The sequence below is a fragment of the Girardinichthys multiradiatus genome, chromosome Y (genome assembly GCF_021462225.1).
Source record: "Girardinichthys multiradiatus isolate DD_20200921_A chromosome Y, DD_fGirMul_XY1, whole genome shotgun sequence".
Lineage (NCBI taxonomy): Eukaryota > Metazoa > Chordata > Actinopteri > Cyprinodontiformes > Goodeidae > Girardinichthys > Girardinichthys multiradiatus.
Window position 1 is genome coordinate 20,507,136 of NC_061818.1, and position 20,307 is coordinate 20,527,442.

A 20,307-nucleotide genomic window follows, 5' to 3' on the forward strand; every position below is an offset into this window, starting at 1 on the left:
GTAAATATATACATATTTAGATATTCAAACTTAAAGCAGGAGTTATAGTTCGTTCGATCTCCCTTTGCAGAACTCTCTCATTTACTTTATATTTTATTTATGTTATATTTTGTTGTTCCCAAAACTGATTAAGGCACAGGCACCAGGTGAGACTGGTTCATACAGTGCAATTTCCTTTAGCTCTATGCCAACATTAGCATGTTAACTCGGTTTTTCTTTGGCTCATTTATTATACAACTATTGTACCAAATGTTGTAATATATAAACTGGATAAGTTGTTATCCTGCTTTAAAAACGTAATTTGTTGTGAACTTTGAAAAACCTAATGAAAAAAGTTACAGCTTCTCTAAGTCAAGTTCTCCCTTCTAGTTGGAAGAGCAGGTCAAATGGCACAGACTCTTTCTCTCTCACTGGCAATGTCATTGGAAAAGGTAACAAAAACTTAGGAGCTTAGTGACTCAATCTATAAAATAATTACACAAGCTATACAATTTTGCAAGCAGTGATATGAAGAAAGGCGGTGATTGTTAAAAAATTACAAAAATGCATCTTGCTGGTTGTACAGCTGATGTATATACAGACATAAGACCAACAACGGGTATTAGGAGTAAAGTCAGGTACAGGTGACTGATCATTCAATAATGTTGATTGGTGACTCCAAGCCGATAACTGGGATTGGATCAAAACAACCTGTGGGAATATTTTTTTATTAGCATCCATGTGTTTATTGTGTTTAACAGTTATTAGAAAAATGGGTAATTCTTTTCAGGTTAAAGGAGAAGAGCAGTCGAATTGCAACCCTCTATGTAAGTCCTAGTGACCTCTCGGGTTTTGCAAAGGGTTCTACTGTGTGCAAAACACATACCTTAGAAGTTATCACTCCCCTTGAGGATGTCTTACAAGGAGATGAAATATGGGTTCATCTGCTCTTAAACTAGATGTTTTTTCCAATAAAATCCAATGCTGTGACCTTATAACGAGTTGATTTTGCCAAGGAATGTAAGCCTGGGCTATCTCAGGAAGCACTGGGGGGTGTTTGGTTTTTTGGCTTTCTCTTAACAGTTCTTGCCCCACCCCCTGGTGTATAAGGGGACTGTGTGGACTCTAATCTTTAGCCGTTTTAGCTTCGAGGGAGCGGAATCTGTTCAGTGGTGGGAAAAGGTCACTGTATGCATACAATCTGTTAATATACTTTTTTCTGATCCAATACAGTTTGAATGATTGCATTTAATTATCTTGGGATTCTTTTGCTAATGACCAGTATTACTTCCAGAATATAAGATTCATCAGTAGAGGCGAGGGGTTTTCTCCAATAAACCCTAAAATGAATACATAAACCAACAAGGCACAATAAGTTACATCTTTGCTCTGCACCCACAGGCATGAAAGTAGCAAATTATCTTAGCTGCTGCGCTTTTTTGTGTGTTCAAGTAATTATGTGGTTGTGCTGGCATACTGTATACATTGTATTTGACAATAATCTTAATGTAGTTTGGACCTATTCTGACTGATGGTTGATCTGACAGCATAACAAATTTTAATGATTATTGATTTTAATTGAGAACACATAGCTGTGCCATTGTTTTTCAGAGACTGAGAGGATGACTTGAAGAAATTACTTCTCAATAAATATAGCGCCATATTGAGCTGCTTTGTCAACTTTATTGCCTGTGACAAAGACTGAGGGTAAAATTATGACGATTCAATACTGATGCAGCATTTTTTTTCTAAGCTTATAAATTGCATAGAGCTCATAAATTGTGTAAGTGCCGATTTTTACGTGGCACGTTTCTATTTAGGTTGAGAATCCAGTCATTGACGGAAAGACTGGGATATCATGCACTGATATTTTATTATTAAACTTTAAATTACATAACTGTGTTACTCATCAATTCTTAGGCCTAAAGTCATACCTGACCTAATTAGAGTTGTACATTTAATCTTTTTTAGACGGCACCATTTTTTCCTCTGATGGTTAGCAGCAGCTCACCATGACGACATTACAGATTTGGCTTTGTTGGCTTTTTTTTTGTTGGAAAAGTGAAATAATCGAGAAATCATTGAGGGTTTTCAGTGGTCTAAATAAATTTAAATGCAGCAATATACTTAATTCCTCATCCAATTGTATGCGAATGGATAGTAATCCACTGATCACATGAATATTCCTGTTTTACTTTGGGTGGATGCACCTACTAAAGCCACATGTTAAACTACATCTAATTAAAGGTGCACCAGCCAACAACACCATAGTCATTTCCAGAGTTGTCTGTAGGTGCATGATTATCAAAATAGACTAAATGACAAAATTTAGCTAAATGTAAACCAGTTACTTAAAACAAATACGGCTAACTATTAAAACTAGCAACTAAAACAAACCACTTAACTTCATCTGCTGCTACCACACCTGAACATGCAAACACAAACAATCAAACTGCAACACCTACAGGATTGAGGTGGATTTTACTAATTAAAACAAGCTGTCATGTTTTGAAAAGGAATCGGCTTATTTGACTTATGATGACCTGCTGGATTCTAAAGGTGTTCTCATTTTGAAAGCATAATAACTTAATCACTACCTAGTATGACTTTTAATTAGACTGTGTCCAACGAGAACACCCAGACTTCAAATGCTTCAATTTCCAAAAGTACCGATTACGTGCTCTTAAGTTGACAACAACAGCCACATAAATTATACTGTTTTGGAAAGAAGAAACACACAACAACTTTCCTGAATTATATACATACATACACATGTGCACATTGTTGTGGTTTACCATCTCTGATATGAAGAAGCATGCTTTACTCAAAAACATAAGGGGAATTTAAAAGTTAACTTTGCCTTTGTTTGATGCCAAAATGTATACCCAGAAAATATAAAGCATTACTTCTCAAAACATACAGAGAAATAAAGCATCAGTCAACAATATGGGAGAAAGTACAATGCCTGCCTAAAAGTCAAAATGTGAACTGGCATGAACTGAATGCATTTTTCTTGTGTTTATTAACTCAAATTAGAGTTGAATATATGATTCTCTAGTTTTCTGCAAAGGAACTGTGATTCTGTTATACTGTAACAGCATATGCTGCAAAACATTTATGATTTATTAATCTTGTGACAGTATATTTTTAGCATCTTCCTGGTGAGAGTGCATTTAATTTAGAAAATAGCAAATGACTAATGCATGTGACCACATTATCATACGGAGGCTCTGATCACAGACTTAATCAATCAGCGGCGTACACAAATCACATTGCTACTCTGTGATCACATTATGTTGCTGCAAGCCCAGCTGCTCTCCTCTCCTTACACCTGTCCCATAACTCTAACGGCACACCGAGTGTGTTGGGGCAGCTTCTATTCTCAGCGGCCATTGTTTCTCCCTGTTTAGACAGGATGTTAACAGTAAGTGACAGGAAAAACAGAAGTAGACAGGGAATCATGTGATTTATAGTTTTCTGTATAGTAAAGTGAACAAATATATGACTGCCACTTTTCTATATTTAACACAATACCAACATGAGGACAGGGTCACATAGATTATTGTTTTGACTTGATGTATAATGTTAAATTTATGGCTACCTTTCAATCTTTTTTTTTTGAGCTTTTTTCAGCTTTACCTCAGTTTGAGATTAAATTGATGGAAAGACTGAAACAATCATTTGGGCTGTTTATTAATGTTTTGAGGTAACAAAAGTACAGAGAAAAGGTGTGGGATGAGTTTTTAAGTCTCATTAAGTTAAATATTAAAACACAAAAACCAGAACAAAAAATAGACAATGTTGGCAGAGCACAAAAAACAATCACAATCAATACAACAAAGAAACAAACATATCTCCAGGTCATTTCACCTATTTTTTATGAAATATAGAGAAAACCCCCCACAAATGTTCAATATAATAAATTTCCATTTTAGATATTTATTCATGTATTACTGTGTTAAACGTTTGTATGGCACCCTACTTCCACTGATTACTGTTTTCATTCCTGTTTGGGCCAGCCACCTCTTCAGCCACCTCTTATGAAATATAACCCATCATTACCAAAATATTTCTGAGCAACCTTCTGCTGGTCCATAATATTTATTGCTGTCATTTAATTGCATTTTCTTTGAGTAAAATATCAGTAGATCAGTAGTTAAATTGAGAACAAAGAATTAACAAATTGCTGCACAGTTGAAAAAAAAAAAACATCTACTGTAATTGGAAATTATTCATTTTATGACTCAAAATAAAGAAATGATATTCATTCATACAAATATCTAAAATCTGATCAACCTGAAATCAGTTTATGTTATGTTATATTTATGCATTTGACAGACAGATTATTGCAAAATGACACACAAATCAGAATGTAACAATGCAATTAACATTAAAATCTAACATTGTGCTATTTATATTACAACAGTTAATCTGTACAGGACTGAATACGAAAACATCATGAATTTCTACAGACTTTTTTTTTTGTGTTTGTAAAACAGTTTAGATGGGTTCAAATAAAAGAGTACAACACTGTTCTGGATACAGATGGCAGCATTGTTTGGATATATCACTCCTATTAATTTTATCAATATTATGTCTAAGAAATAACAAGGCATGTAAATTAGTTGACGTTTTGTGTCAAGCATTAGATTGTTATTGGTAGCTGTGTCTGAGGATGCAGAGAAGCATGTAAAAATTGTGAATCCACTATCTATATGCCTAAAGGAACTCCCTTTCAAATTATTAGCTTCAAACATGTAGCTGAAGGTTGAGTCAGCAGGACACAACAGTAACAGATGACCAGCCTAAAAATGAGAACTGCTGGAGGCAGACGTCCTGCTATGAATTAGGGTAAAAAACACAGAGAAGTGAACATCAGCTGACTGCTCAGTCCCGTTCAGTGAGATACCAGCTACTGCATCCCAGTAGCTGGTTGGGGTACTTGCCCTGGTGTTGGGCTGCACCACATTAGAAAATGATGCAATGGTGATATTTGTACAAATTGTAATGACGATATCAGTTCTGATGATTCCACATTTTCCTCAGTCCTCTTTTTTTCTGACTGTGCTTCCAAGTCTGTCACCATCATCCTGGGCACTGTGATCTATGTAAGCATCTGCATAAGTCCTGCTTAACCAAATATGCTGAATATCTGATTGGCATGCAAATTTTCATACTTGGAATATCGTGGCATACAGTTACTGCATTCCAAGCATCCTTTGCAAATTAATAGTGTGTACTCTGATATTACGATGACAATATGGTTGTGATGTATTGTGCAGCCCTACCCTGGTGTAGCATTATCACCTGCAGTAGCTTATGGGTAAACATCCAAGTACCAGCAGTTTCTATCTGTGTTATTTTGCTCAGCATCGGTTTATCATAGGTCAGACTGGTAACAGCCTGCCATTATACATTACTATCACCTTCTAAATAGTGTACATGTAGTTTCTTTTCCACCTAACTGTAGGTATGATAAAATTTTGTTTTTCTTTTTAACCTGGTCTTTCCTACCAGTTCTCCCACTCCATCCTTCTCTATCTCAACAGTGCAATAGGACTGTTTGGTGATTCAGCTCAAGACCAACTGAAATAATACAAGTTCTTTTGGTCTTTTTCTTAATGCAAACATGTATAATCTAGAATTTATTATGTATATATTGCAGCAAAAGTGGCAAGATTTGAATTTCTGGTCCTGTTCTCTGCTTTGATATATGTTAATCTGATAACTATGTTTTCTAGTGTGTGTTTGAGACTCCTCAGTTGTATCTGTGGTCTGTGTGTAATTTATAGAGCAGTTGGTGTTTGCTGGGTTTATTTTCTCCTTGTGTCTGTCATTTTTTCCTAATGATGAATGTTTTTTTGTTATTTTTCCTACCTTACACAGCGCTGAGTGTCTGCCTTCTATTGACCGCATGCCTTTAAATTAATAAGCAAGCACTTGATGTGCAGAGTTCCTGTCAACAACAGTTTCCTTCAGGCCCAGCTACACACAAATACACCATGCTAACACAATCATAGACTCTCACTAAGACCTAATACTAATTTTACTTGTCAGAGCTTCACCTGACAAACTGCATGCCTGGCTGCTCTTAATTTAGTGTTTACTATAAATAGAAAAGTGTTGACCCTCTGTGTTTGCCAGATAATAAATGTTCCTGCTAAGGAAAATCATTTCTGACTTGCTTGTCCTGTCTGCCTTTTACATTTCCACAGCCTCCAATTAAGGATGTTACCTCAATGACCCTCTCCCTCTTTTTCTTTTTACATTTCAGACATGCATTCTTTCACCATAATGTCTTTTTTGACAACATTAAAATAACTGTTATTTTGATTTAAAAAGAAACCTGCATTGAGGTCCACAGATTAAGCCAAACCTGCTTCAGATTTCACTAATATTTATACAAAATGTAGACTTTTGAAAAAAATATACAAAGCAAAAAGCTTTGAAAAACAGTAAACCTGAAAGATATCCAGTCGCAGCATGTTCCAGTACTTCACAAGATCAGATGAAGATGCAGATGGTAATTACATTTGGAATTGGTCATTTAACTGTTTTTATTTATATATTTTTTTAGACTTTGAACAAAAACAATAAAAGCTCTGTACATTAGATAGAGACCAGAATAATAGAGACACATCTATGTGGCAACACCAAACATTTGTGCACAAACCATGTAGACATTAAGCACTTTACAAATCAAAGACGTATGGATATGATCAAAAATACTAACATCCATACCTGCTTATCTTTGTAGGGATGAGGGGGGCTGGTGCCTATCTCCAGCGGTCATTAGACAAGAGGTGGGGCACACCCTGGACAGGTCGCCTGTCCATCACAGGGCAACACAGAAACACACAGAACAAACAACCATCTACACTCACACCTGAGGGCAAAATAGCAACACAATAACCTAACATTCATATCGTTGGACTGTGGGAGGAAGTCAAAGTACACATGTATGGAGAGAAAATGCAAATTCCAGGCAGAAAAAGCCCAGGCTGGTATTCGAACTTGGAGGCTTCTTGCTGCAAGGCAACAGTGCTAAACACTGTCCCTCCGTGCAGCCCCAAAATTTGTCATTGTAGAGATAACACTTCAAATAACAGCAATTACCAAAAAGATTAGCCATGCCAGTCATGATCAAATGCCTTTGTTGCAATTTCATACATGGAAGGCCTCCAAAATAATGTATTGTATAAAAGATTACTGTGAAAGAAATCTTCACAGTAAGAAATCTTCTCAGGAAATGTGCAGAGAATTACCTTCAATAGAGTCGCCATAAACTGAGGCAAAGTGAGAACAATCGCAGAATAACACCAGTGTTTCAATTATCTTCACACCGGGGACTCCCTCAGTTTGTCTCTCGAGCTTCACAGACTGGCTGCTGCTTTAGCACAGAAATCAGAGCAAGTAGGGACAGGAAACATCAAACGATCCATCTTTTTTTTAAATTAAGACAATTAAGAAAGCATTACGCAAGTGTTTTAAAGCTTACGCTCTTACAGAGAAGGCCAGCATTGTCTGTTAGAGGTTAACAACAAACCGCTGTTTATAACATTTCTCTGAACTGTGTGCATACACTGACCTGAAGTTAGACATATTTACATAGGTACTAGAAGGTAGTAATTTGTTCTCTGCACTGGACTGTTTTACTAATCCAGTCCCCTCCCATTCCCGCTAAATTTCTGAGCCATTATTACGTCCTCCTACAGAGTGTGTCTTCTAATCCTGCCTGCAGCTGACAAATTTTAGACTCTTCCTACATTAGTTTCTTACTTTTTTGGGGCCAAATATGTTAATTTTATGCTTCACTGATGATAAAAACAGGGAAATTTGCTCAAATGTCATGCCTTGCTTCCCCTATGAATAAATACCTTAAAAAACACAAGACTGAGCTGTTGAATTTTGACTGCCTTCTACTACCCTCAAAAACATTAAAATTACTCATCATAAAGTTATGTTCTTCGCCACACAAATATTCTGTTGCTGGGAGGTTTTGTATTGTCTGAATAGGTTTGTTTTGTGGGCAGACATCAGGTCAGGTTTTTTGCTAAATGAAACGTCCTCAGGTTACAACTATTAGGGCTAATTTTCAAGAATAAAAAAAAAATATATATATATAGACATTAATTCTTTCATGATGGCTTCACTATGTATAATTTATTTAAACACCTAATAAAACAACAAAAGCATGCAACTGTAGCATCTTTCAAATGATTTTCACGGATGCAACATTCAACATTCTCAATTATTACTGGTTGGGGAGAGAAGAACAGAAGCTTAATTTAAGATTACAACCTAGTGGTTTAATTTTCAAACAGTGGTTAAGCTTTGAAACAATTAAAAGTGGTCCCGACTCCAAGTAAATATTTAAAATTTAAAGCAGCATAATAAATTAAACCAGACATGTCCCAAAAGAGACCTGCAGAGTGGATCAGTTGTTAAAAGGTCCTGGGTTTGAATCCTGGGTGGGGTTCTTCTGCCTGGAGTTTGCATGTTTTTCCAGTGCATGCATGGGTTATCTCCTTGTTGTTGTCATTATTGTGTCAGAAATCTAACATGTCATGTTTAAAAACCTGTTACAATTTACGTTTTGCTGGAAAGCTGCTGGTGATATAGATGTTGTGATATTATCCAAGGCAGCAGAAGAAGGGCACAATGAAAGACATAAAGTAAAGAAAGAGACAAGCAAGGAAAGACAGAATGAAAACACTAGAAAGGACACAAGGTGGCAATAGAGGTACGATATGAAGGAAGGAAGAAGTAAGCAAGGAAGGAAGGAAAAAGGACACATGGAAGGAAATGAAGGAAACAATGATATAAGAAAGCAAAGAAAGATAGAAGCTGAAAAGGTAGGAGGGTGGGAGTCAAGGAAGGGGCGGATGTAGGATACAATGAAGGAAAGACAAAAAAGGGACATGGGGCACAAGAAAAAAAGGGACGAGGGAAAGGTGAGACTTGAGGAGGGAAAAAAGAAAAGGCACATTAAAGAAATAAATGATAGAAAGAGAAAAATGAGAAAAGGGAAGAATGAAAAAAATAGGAAAGGATATAATGCAGGCAGGGATGGAGGGAGGGAGGACACAAGAAAATTTTAAAAGGCTGAAAGAAAGCAGGGATGGAAGGGCTTATGATCTAGACAATTAGATGGGGAATTTATCTTGAAAATACAAATATTTAACATCCTCCGTTTTTGTTGTTGTTGCTTTTTTCATACTTGCTCACATCTAGAAACTATTGAAATTAAATTTCTGCCTGTTTCAGACTGCATAGAAATTCTGTATCTGATAAGTAAGGTTTGTATATTTTTATTTAGTGAACTGGACATGATCTTTATGTGGAAGCGTCATCTTTACTGGAGAAAAATTGGCAGTTCCAGCATCAGGAAATCAAATTGAAGGAATGATTAAGAAATGCATCTGGACTCTATGTAAATTATAAATGTTTAAAAAAAACACAAACAAAATCATGTAAGGGCCTTATGAGAAAATTTCTAAATTTAAAGGGTGCTTCATTGTCCACCAGCGATCACAGTTAGTATCAGTAGTTTTAATTAAGTAACATTTAACTTTACCTGATGTAAACAAAGTTTAAATAGCTTAGGATGTACTATATGACTGTGCAACATAAAACACTAATTTATTTTCTGCTGACAGAGTGAAGTAATGGATAACCCAATTAAATAACATCATAAATCTCAAAACCATTGGCACAATCAAAATGAAACATTTGTGCTACAGAATACAACTCTGGCTGTCACGACTGCAGCTTTCTGGCGTGATTTTTTTCTCTACAGCACTTCACTTTCATCGCCTCTGGTGGTCTAATGATAAAGAGTAGGTGAAACTCCTTTGCTGTCTTGTCATGTTGTTTTTTGAGTTTTCTAAAAAAAACATTGAGATGAATCTGTTTCGTGAAATCATTGTGGAAGTAATCAAAGCAATATAGGCAGGTCACCAAAGCCCTAAATGAACTCTTCAGGAATTCAAAGGAAAATACAGCCTTAGATGATGATCATGATAATGATGTGTTCTGTCATCTATTCTGTCATTCTATTTCTGCATCAGCACCAAACTGCACATTATGTAATTTGCACTAATCAAGGTGACTCTACTATGAAATACTTGTTCTTTAATTAAATTGCCAAGGAACTGTACATTTAGCTATTTGTCCTCGAGCTCTGCATTTAAAGTAACTTAGAAAAACACATAGAAACCTCATTATTGCTTTATTGGTTTGCAATTTCCTTGTGGTTAAAGAGCTGAAGCAAATCCCCATGGATGCACACTTAGTGAGCTTAGGAGTGTTTTTGAGAAGGGACAAAGAGTGCATGGTCGTCTGTTTTTGCAAGCAGGTGCATATTTGCTATCTGCCAACATTGATAGATCATAACTGTTCATTTGCCAAGTCACTGACATATCAATAGATTAAGCTGACTTGCATTACAGTCATTACGACAACAGATGTAACTGTTTTTGTCTGGCTGTGGAGTGCTTCTTTGTGTTTCATTACTAGTGGAGCAAAGACGGTGCCTCAAGACATGAAGTGATGAAGGAGCATGCTGTTAATTAGAAACATCAAATTCCCAGAAACCACAAAAAAGGGGCCAACGATCAATAGACCTCAAAGCAAGCTGGTAAATTGTCTGATTAAAAGCAACTAGACATACATTTTATCTTGACTTATTATACCAACTCTGTCACTGTGATGTATAACATGATAAATTTTACAAACCTTTGCATCGAAGTTTCATCAAAGCTCATTAATTCTACCATCTGTTATGTTGGTCTGTCTTACCAAAAATCCTGACTGGTTATAAAATGTCCCAAAGCACACACGTAATACATATTAATTATTAGAAAGAATAACAACAGGAAATGCGGGAGCCAATACCTTCTTTAAAAAGATTCCCCTAATATGACCAGGTTTATGCTTTAATTTACCATTCTAAATCAGTTTTCCAACACAAGGCCTACATGGAAGTCAACTGGAGAAGCACAGTAGCCATAGAATGTATTCAACACTTGTGTCGGTTTCATCAAGATGTTTAACCTGTAACATTTACAGTGCCATGCAAATTTCCCATTTTATTTTTGACATTTAGTCAAATTACAACTACACATCTCAATGTATTTTCTTCGGACAAAAATGATAAGAAAATGGTGTAAGGTTTTCCCTTTTTTTTACTAATAAAATCTGGAAACTATGACATGCACTTGTGTTCAGCCCCTTTGACTCTGATACCTCTAAATAAAATCCAGTTGCCTGATGAGCATATAGAGTCCACCTCTGTATAACTTAATCTCAGTATGAACACCGCTGTTCTGTGAAACCCCTAAGATTTGGTGGAGACCAAAGGAAACAGCAGTCAGCTCTGGGATAAACTTGGGAAGAAGTCATAAAATAGTACCACAATATTTTGGAAACGCAGCGCAATGTTCAGTCCATTGTCTGAAAATGGAACCAGTATGTCACAACTTCAAGCCAACCAAGAAATGGCCGCCCACCTAAACTAGGAGGTTATGCAAGGAGACCATAATTAAACAAACAGCTAAGAGGGCCACAATTATTCTGGAGGAGCTGCAGAGGTCCAGAGCTCAGTTGTGAAAATGTGTCTACAGGAAAACTATTAGTCTTGCATGCCACAAATCTGCATTTGTGGTATTGTCATATAAAATCCCTTTAAAATATGTTTATGGTTGTAACAAGTTCAAATGCTGTGTCAGGTACTGAATGTTATAGGAGGCCATCAGCACTGTGAAACCCGAAATGGTAACACTGCCATTTCTACCCCGGAACCACTAAACCATCACACTAGTGGCTCGACTCACATGAATCAAGGTGCAAATAGAGGTCAAACAACCCAGGGAGGCACGTCGAGAGCTGCATTATATGACAGTGTTATAGTTGATGACAGAGGGCACCACTTCAATTTAGTAATTGCAGCAGATTAACACAGATGACTTCTTGCAATCTGCTTGTTAGTGATTTATTACAGGTCCACAACTACTACTGCCTGAAAGGGGTGTTCCATGTGCATATAAAGATGTTGCACATCATAGATAGATAGATAGATAGATAGATAGATAGATAGATAGATAGATAGATAGATAGATAGATAGATAGATAGATAGATAGATAGATAGATAGATAGATAGATAGATAGATAGATAGATAGATAGATAGATAGATAGATAGATAGATAGATAGATAGATAGATAGATAGATAGATAGATAGATAGATAGATAGATAGATCTTAAATGTAAACTGAGAAACAGCAACCCCGCGATTGCAACCTGACTGCAAGTCTATTGTAGCAGCTCTGGTGCAAAACACCGAAAAAACGCATAGCAGGCAACTTTACAACAATCTTTTTAGTGATAAAAATGCACATCAGGGAACAAATCTACAGTTGTAAGGTTTTTGGGCACAGATTAAAACTGAAAGAGTGAAACCCAGCAGAAAGAGCAGGATGTACAACAGCGAAAATGATTGAAAACTTCACCTACCTCCTCTACTGTCAGAGGCATGCAGATGCGGTACTCCTTCATCAACATTGTCCCCGCACAGAAGGTGATGGCAACTAGGAAGAAGCTGCGGATGGATGAGTTGGAAAATCTCCACAATAAAATCTAAGAAAATCGGGAATAATCACCAAATCCCGCTTCACTTCTTCATCAGCAGCAGTTCCGCAGTGGAGATTTCTTCAAGAGATTCCTTCAAAACATGCAAAACCCTCCACCGGTTCTCTAAACTAATCCATTAAAAATCCGGTAACGCAAAAAGCGCACCAACAGCAAACTCCGAAATAAGTCCCTCACAACGGGCTTTTCGCTTAAGTCCAGGAGTACAACTGAGCACTTCCAGATAAATAAATCTTCACTGTACCGTAAGGAAGTGTATCAGCATATCTGCTTCTCTTTAGTTTTCCGTCCGGAGATGCGCGACGCAGAACAGCAGCAGCAGTTCTGTGAAGCGGAGGAGCGCGCAGCGGCTGAGTGGACCAGCAACAAATAAACGCATATGAATGACCCCTGCAGTCGAAATATACAGCAACAGCATGAGATAACCGTAAGAATGTCAAATGACTGCATTGCTTTGGAGCAATGACAGATAAAAATGTGTGCCTCAGTATCGTTAGATAATTCCTTAGTTTGTTTTTAATTTATTATCCGAATTAGCTGTTACTATGCCCACCATCGGTACTTAAATGTCAAAGTGTGCAGTATTGCTAAGGTATTTTTTATAATTATATGCTAGAATTCTGTTTTCTACCCCAAAACTATATACACTACCTGTCAAACGTTTTAGATACACTTTCTCACTTAGTGGGTCTCTTTATTTTTGTAACTATTTAAATTGTAGATTCTCACCAAAGGTAACAAAACTATGAATGAACAAACATGGGATTATGTAGCAAACAAAAAGTGTAAAAAATAACTCTGAACATTTTTATATTTTAGATTCTATCAAATAGCCACCCTTTGTTCTGATTACTCCTTGGCTCTCTTGCCATTCTCTCCATGAGCTTCATGAGGTGGTCACCTGGAATGGTTTTCTAATAAGTCTTGAAAGAACTTCCCAGAGGTTCATTGAGAGACGGCCAAAGATCAATATTTCAGTCATCACAGCAAAGGGCGGCTACTTTAAGTAATCTAAAATATAAAATGAATTTAAAGTTGTTTTACAATTTTTCGTTTGCTACGTCATTCCTTATGATTTCATTCACTGTTTTGATGTCTTCACTCAGAATCTACATACAATGGAAATAGTCATAAACTTAAAGAAAACCATTAAATGAGAAAGGCGTTATAAAACTTTTGACAGGTAGTGTGTATGTTGCTCAACTTATCTACTGGGTAATTCACAGTAAGTCCTTTTGAATGTATCATCAGTGTTGCTCGTCTGCCAGCACCGTGGTTCTGACTGTGGTTCTGATCCTGGACTAATTGTAGTCCTGGTACTGGCCTTGGTTCTGAAATGTAGCTAACCATGGTGCTGAACTTTAGCTGTGTACGACTTTTCTTGGTAGAAAGCCTGAAAAAAAGTTTTAACGTAATTCTCTATTTTTTCTTTTATAGGATATTTTTAGAACAACTTTAAGGACTTCATTTAGAGATTTTTTGTAATAATTTTAATAACATTTTAATGGAAGATTCATCTGTTCCCTTCTGATTACTACAAACTGAAGAGCTGAGTTTAGTATGACTCCTTGATTTTCAGCTTTGTGTTTTATTGTAGTAATGTGTGCTTTATTTAACCATTTACAAGTATAAATTTTTACCCAGTACAAAACATCAAAGGTCTATAAACTATAAGCAAAACTAAAACAATTTATATGATATGTTCAGCAAATAGTCAAATAAATCATATTTCCAAAACAAAATCTTTCAGATATTTGATTACTTAGGATGTTCATTATTTATTTAAGCTTATATGAAACATATTATTTTGTGTTTACATAAGTCTGTATTTCTCGTTACTTTGTGAATAATTTTCTGTGTGGCTGTAGTTGTCTCCCTGATTCTTGTTGGTTTTTTATTAGATCTCCTTAATTTTTTACCCTCCCTCACTTCTCAGATTCTCGATCAGGCCCACAGCTGCAGCCTTTTAGTAATCCCATACCTGTTTCCACTACAGTAATCACTCCTCCAAGTATTTATATATATACATTTATATACTTGGAGGAGTGGACCCACACTCTGCTGTGTCCTCCTCTTATTAATCTCATGGTTGTTTATTTATGCCTCCCTTAGTTCTTGATTATATAAATTTTTGGTCTTACGGATTATGCACTTTTTCACACCAGGTTGCTTTGGACAGCTTTTTCCTCTTTATGCATAAAATAATTTACTCAGGTTATCTTTGTTAGATGTACACATTTGTTACATAATCTGAACCATTTAAGTCAGTCAGTCATTCATCTTCTATACCACTTCTTCCATAGTGGGTCGCAGGGAGGCTGGTGCCTATCTCCAGCAGTCTAGGGGCGGGAGGTGGGGTAGACCCTGGACAGGTTGCCGGTCCATCGCAGGGCAACACACAAACACTCATTCACACACCTAAGGGCAATTTAGAGAGACCAATTAACCTACACGTCTTTGAGCTGGGGGAGGTGAGAACCCACGCATGCGCAGTGAGAACATGCACACTCCATGCAAAAAGACCCCCGGCCGGGAGTCAAACCGTCAACAGTGCTACCAAATGCGCCACCATGAAGCCCTGAACCATTTAAGTGTGACAGAAAATCTGCAAAAGTGCAGATAATGGGAACTTACAGCACAGTATGCAGTGTTTTTAAAGAAATTAATAGCTCTGAAGAACAATATGTGTTTTTTTTTGTGTTTGTTTTAAATAAACTGAACAGATCAATTAAAAATGATCCAATCAAGACAATTAAGAGTCTCTGATGAGTGCTTGTAAACGTTCTTGTTTAGGGCTGAATGTTAGATTGGTTATGCTTTTTTTCGGTGGAAAATAACCTGAAACTGCAATGCTAAAAAACATAATCTGCAGATTATCATTGCATGTGTTGCAGATCGAGGTGATCAGTTTAACAGCATTTACAGAGAACTGGATTATAATTAAACTGTTCTCAGGGGGATATTTTTTAAACCAATATTGCTAGAAGAGTTGCAGTGCTACGTGTCATCCGTTAGGTGTCACTAGAGATATTTAAATCCAAATGGCATAGCAGCATATACAGGTCATTGTCTTTAAGGAACAAAAACAGATGTTTTTTACTAAAGGGGGCTTACAGCAGCATGTGTTTTTTTTATTTTTATGATGCAGCTTTATTGCATTCTCAGAAGTGCTCTCTGGAGAGAAAAAAACATACCATATGATGAATTTTTTTTCATCATTTTTTTCTGTGTCTTCAACTATAAAAGATGGAGAATACATAAAAAACAGGTTCAGGAATTCATAGAAAAGTTGTTTATTTTGCCACATAACTTTACATTCATGTATTTATTTTTCAAATCCTTATGATTTGATATAAAAGCCCACAGCTTTACTAACTAAAACATTTAAAAGGTTAGTAAAAAACAAATTGGCAATAAATGCAAACCAGATCATGATTTTTATGTCAGTAACATTCATGAATATTAGTGAAATATTCTTGTTTGGAGATTAATTTAACAATACGTAATCCTGCACAGGTCCACTGAAATGATGGCCACACATCACAGTTTTTTTTCTGTGTAGTTCTTTTAATCATTGAGCACCATTTAAACTGGGAAGATAAAAGACATGTAAACTCCAACATCTTAATCTGTGTAGTATCGGGGGCTGGTGCCAATCTCCAGATGTCATTGGGTGAGAGGCAGTATACACACCAGACAGGTTACCAGACACACTGAACAAACATCACTGAACAAACAACTATGCATACACATGTTCAGACCTATAATATACACAGTTGCAGTGTGTGAGAATTAACATAAATCTTATGTTTTTGGACTGTGGGAGGAAGGCGGTGAACCTGGAAAAAGACCATGCAAACTCCATGAAGAGTATGCAAAATACAATATAGAAAGACTACAAGATGGCCCTGGACTCAAATATCACATTTCTTTTTAAGCCTTGTGCTCATGTCCACAGTAAAAAAGCCACAAAATAACTTAAATGCACAGATACACAAACAAAGAAGAATATGGGATATATTGCCATTGTAAAGATATATAAACATCATTATAAACAGATACAGGGATTGTGTGCCATATTTGGTATTACAATCCATAATGCAACCCTGGGTCTTTTAAGTTAAATTTGGTCATATAAGATACTTCCATATGAAGAAAGTTTTTAATTTACTCAAGCATATTTATTTAGTTATATCAAAGGCGTTTCAACTATGTGAATATGTATATGTATATTTTTCCAAATATGACTTTTTAATCTTTGTCCTTCAAAAACATGTTTTCATCACAGTGTAGAAATTAAATTTGTCTGGAGGTTCCATCAACAGGACAAACTTATTTAAATAAAGGGGGCAGTTTGGCCGTTTGTATTAACTGCATCACAGCAGAGATACATCTGACACATGCAGGAACCCAAGTCTGTAGAGTTGGAGTTTGTCAACCCTGTCTTGTTCTTTAAAGACAACAGTTCATATTTCTGAACTCAAGAGGGCGCTTTGCACACAAACTTATTGTGAATTTGCATTTTTTTTACACCTCTGATATCAGACCAGGAAGGTAATTAAGCAATCCACTCATATAATCTAGAAACATATGAACATTCCCTCCTCTATCATTTAGTAATGTCATAGTTTTTCAGTTATTTGTAAAAAATAAAATTCACAAAACCAGTTCCTTGCATTGCTGATAATCAGAAAAATAAGAGGGAAGTCAGATGAATATATAGAACAAGCATTGGATTGTTTTAGCACAGGTATGTTCAGCATTTATCTGAACATTTTCATGACTCTTTTTAAACAAGTCACATAGCTAGTAATGCAGTGCTGTCTTTTTGTCTTCTTTATGTAATATGTTGAACAGTAGGCATCAGCTTGTGCTTTTGTTCTCCACTATCGGTTATCATTACCTCATTAGTATGCCTGGATGATTTCAGTTGTACTCAAACTGCTATGTGAGAGAAACAAAGTGAGGATTTTCTTGTGCAAGCAGGTGGGATTTAATGTTACTAAACCCAGAATATTTGTACAACCATAGCTTACATGTGCATAGCCACACATTTAGTTGCACACACACATTACAGCTTGGTTAAAATGCCAGACGATTAACAATTGGAAAGAAGGGCTGCAAGTAGCAGTGTGAAAGTGCTTTACCTTTTCTATGCTATGTTCTAAAAATGAAACACACACACGCGCACACACGCACACACACACACACACACACACACACACACACACACACTCACACACTTTCTTAGACAAATTAGAATAACGAGTGATTTTGGCTTTTGAACAACAACAAACCTGCCTACTGCACCTCTAAAATTGGATTTAAGAGGAAAATCATTTAACATTATGCTCCTGAGTTTATAATGTCAAACAGATGAGACGTGCCACAATTAGGCAGAAACACAAACTCAATCTCACACACACACACACACACACACACACACACACACACACACACACACACACACACATACCAAACTCTGTTTATTCTAGCCAATATCAGAGAGCTGGCAGTGAGGAGAAACTGTTGCTAAGAGACCCGGCTTCCTCGCCTCTTGCCGTTCAACATCATTTGCTGGCCTTTACAGTCACTTTTCTAACCACTCAGCCCGGATTGTACGATGTTCCTGTGGAGGAAAAAAAAGGGGTGTACCTCTCTGCTCTGACGAGGTGTTTCCTGTAACCAAAAATAAAATGTTTTATTGAAGCCACAAGTTTCGGAAAGAAAATAGGTGTGTGTGTCAGCAGCAGTTTAAAGACCAGATTAACACCAGGTGAACAAACTGGGGGAGGGCCTGGGGTTGGCAAATGGAAGTCTCCGTTTTACTCCTAATAGTGTATTTATTGCTTGATTCAAAATGCTGCAGCAATAGTTCTGATGAAAATTAAAAAGAGAGATCATATGTCTCCTATTTTAGCTTCCCTTCTTTGGCTCCCTGTTAAATCCAGAATAGAATTTAAAATTCTCCTCCTCACATATAAAGCCCTTAATGATCTAGCTCATCATACATCAGAGATATGATTGTTCCATATGTTCCTAACAGAGCACTTCGTTCTCAGACTGCAGGTTTACTGGTGGTTCCTAGAGTCTCTAGAAGTAGAATGGGAGGCAGATCCTTTAGTTATCAGGCTCCTCTCCTGTGGAACCAGCTCCCAGTTTTAGTGAGGCAGACACCCAGGCTACTTTTAAGGCTAGGCTTAAAACTTTCCTTTTTGATAAAGCTTATAGTTAGAGTGGCTTAGTTTATCAGGGAGGGAGCCTTCCTCCCTCCCTGTTGGGTGGAGTAAGGGGAAGTCAGGTTTAGCCTAAACCGGCTCAGTTATGGTTGAGGTGCAAACAGAGCCTCCATTTCTGCTACCTGTGTGACCCCTTCTCTTTTCTGATGGTTGTGATCAGTCTCACAGAGAGAGGTATCTCAATCCTTGTGGTTTTTAGTATAACAATGACCATCAGTGGGACCCTTTGTCTTGAGACGACATTGTTGTAAATAAGCGCCGTTTAACTAAATAATCTGAACTGAAACTATCTGTGTAGTTATGCTGCTATAGGCTTAGGCTGCTGGAGGACATAATGACCACTTTCACCCTCTTCGCTACATTCTCACACTACTCTCCAATTTTGCATTATTTGCTGTTATTTCAGCTTTTAACCTTGTTCTCTCTTTTCTCTTCATAGAAGCTACACCTGGCCTGGCTCTGTGTCTACCTGTGACACCTTTCTGGAGAGGGGATCGTCTAAGCTTCTGCTGGCAACAACTTAATGCTCACCTTCTACCGATGATCCACATGGCCCTGTCTTTTAGTGTTTAACCCTTTCTCTCTCCTAGACATGGCGATTGACTGAGCTTCTACTGTGACTAACTCTATGTGCTCTCTTTCAGACTCTAACCTTGAAAACTGGCTCAGAGTTTATCTGTTCTTTCTTTCTAGGTGAAACGACTAAAGGAGCTACATCCATTAACATTTACTTTTCCTTCCCATAGAAAGTACTCCTGGATCAGTGCTTCTTTGTTCTCTTTGTGTCTCTGCTCTGTTCTCTCAAACCCCCAGTCGGTCGTGGCAGATGGCCGCTCACACTGAGCCTGGTTGGAGGTTTCTTCCTGCTAAAAGGGAGTTTTTCCTCTCCACTGTCGCTACATGCATGCTCAGTATGAGGGATTGCTGCAAAGTCAATGCCAGTGACTGTCCACTGTCTATACATGCTCATTCAGGAGGGGTGAATGCTGCAAGTCACTGACTGGATGCAATCAGCTGGGTTTCCTTAGACAGAAAAACTTTTTATCCAATTTGAACAAATAACTGAATCTAACTGCACTGTTCAATGGTTACGATTAATTGGAATGTATGTACCTGACTGTTGTGAAGTGCCTTGAGACAACATGTGTTGTGAATTGGCGCTATATACTGTAAATAAACTGAATTGAATTGAATTGACTGATAGGACACAGTTTATCCATGCTTAAAATGCATCTGCTGCTTCTAAAACACAGTGAGTGCTTATACGCCACAGGATTTTGGTTTTATTAAAATCTGAGCAAGAGTTTATCTTCCAAAATCTTGATGGCAATTACTGAGCTTTTCATCTTTTATGTCCGTTTGATCAAAAGATGCCAATCATGACACTTTGGATTTGTTTTAGGCTTATCTAAAGCCTTTAAGCTTAACATATTCACTTACT

General features: G+C 37.0%; 1 protein-coding gene across 1 annotated transcript in view; it reads right to left on the bottom strand.

Moving 5' to 3' along the window:
• The window catches only part of LOC124864216 (cytoplasmic phosphatidylinositol transfer protein 1-like), a 90,788-nt gene extending 77,926 nt beyond the window's left edge, over positions 1 to 12,862 (bottom strand). The window contains exon 1 of the mRNA XM_047358902.1: positions 12,493 to 12,862. Within this exon, the coding sequence (XP_047214858.1) occupies positions 12,493 to 12,540 (48 nt within the window). The 5' untranslated portion in view covers positions 12,541 to 12,862. The remainder of the gene's footprint in view (positions 1 to 12,492) is intronic.
• Between the last annotated feature and the right edge of the window lie 7,445 nt (positions 12,863 to 20,307).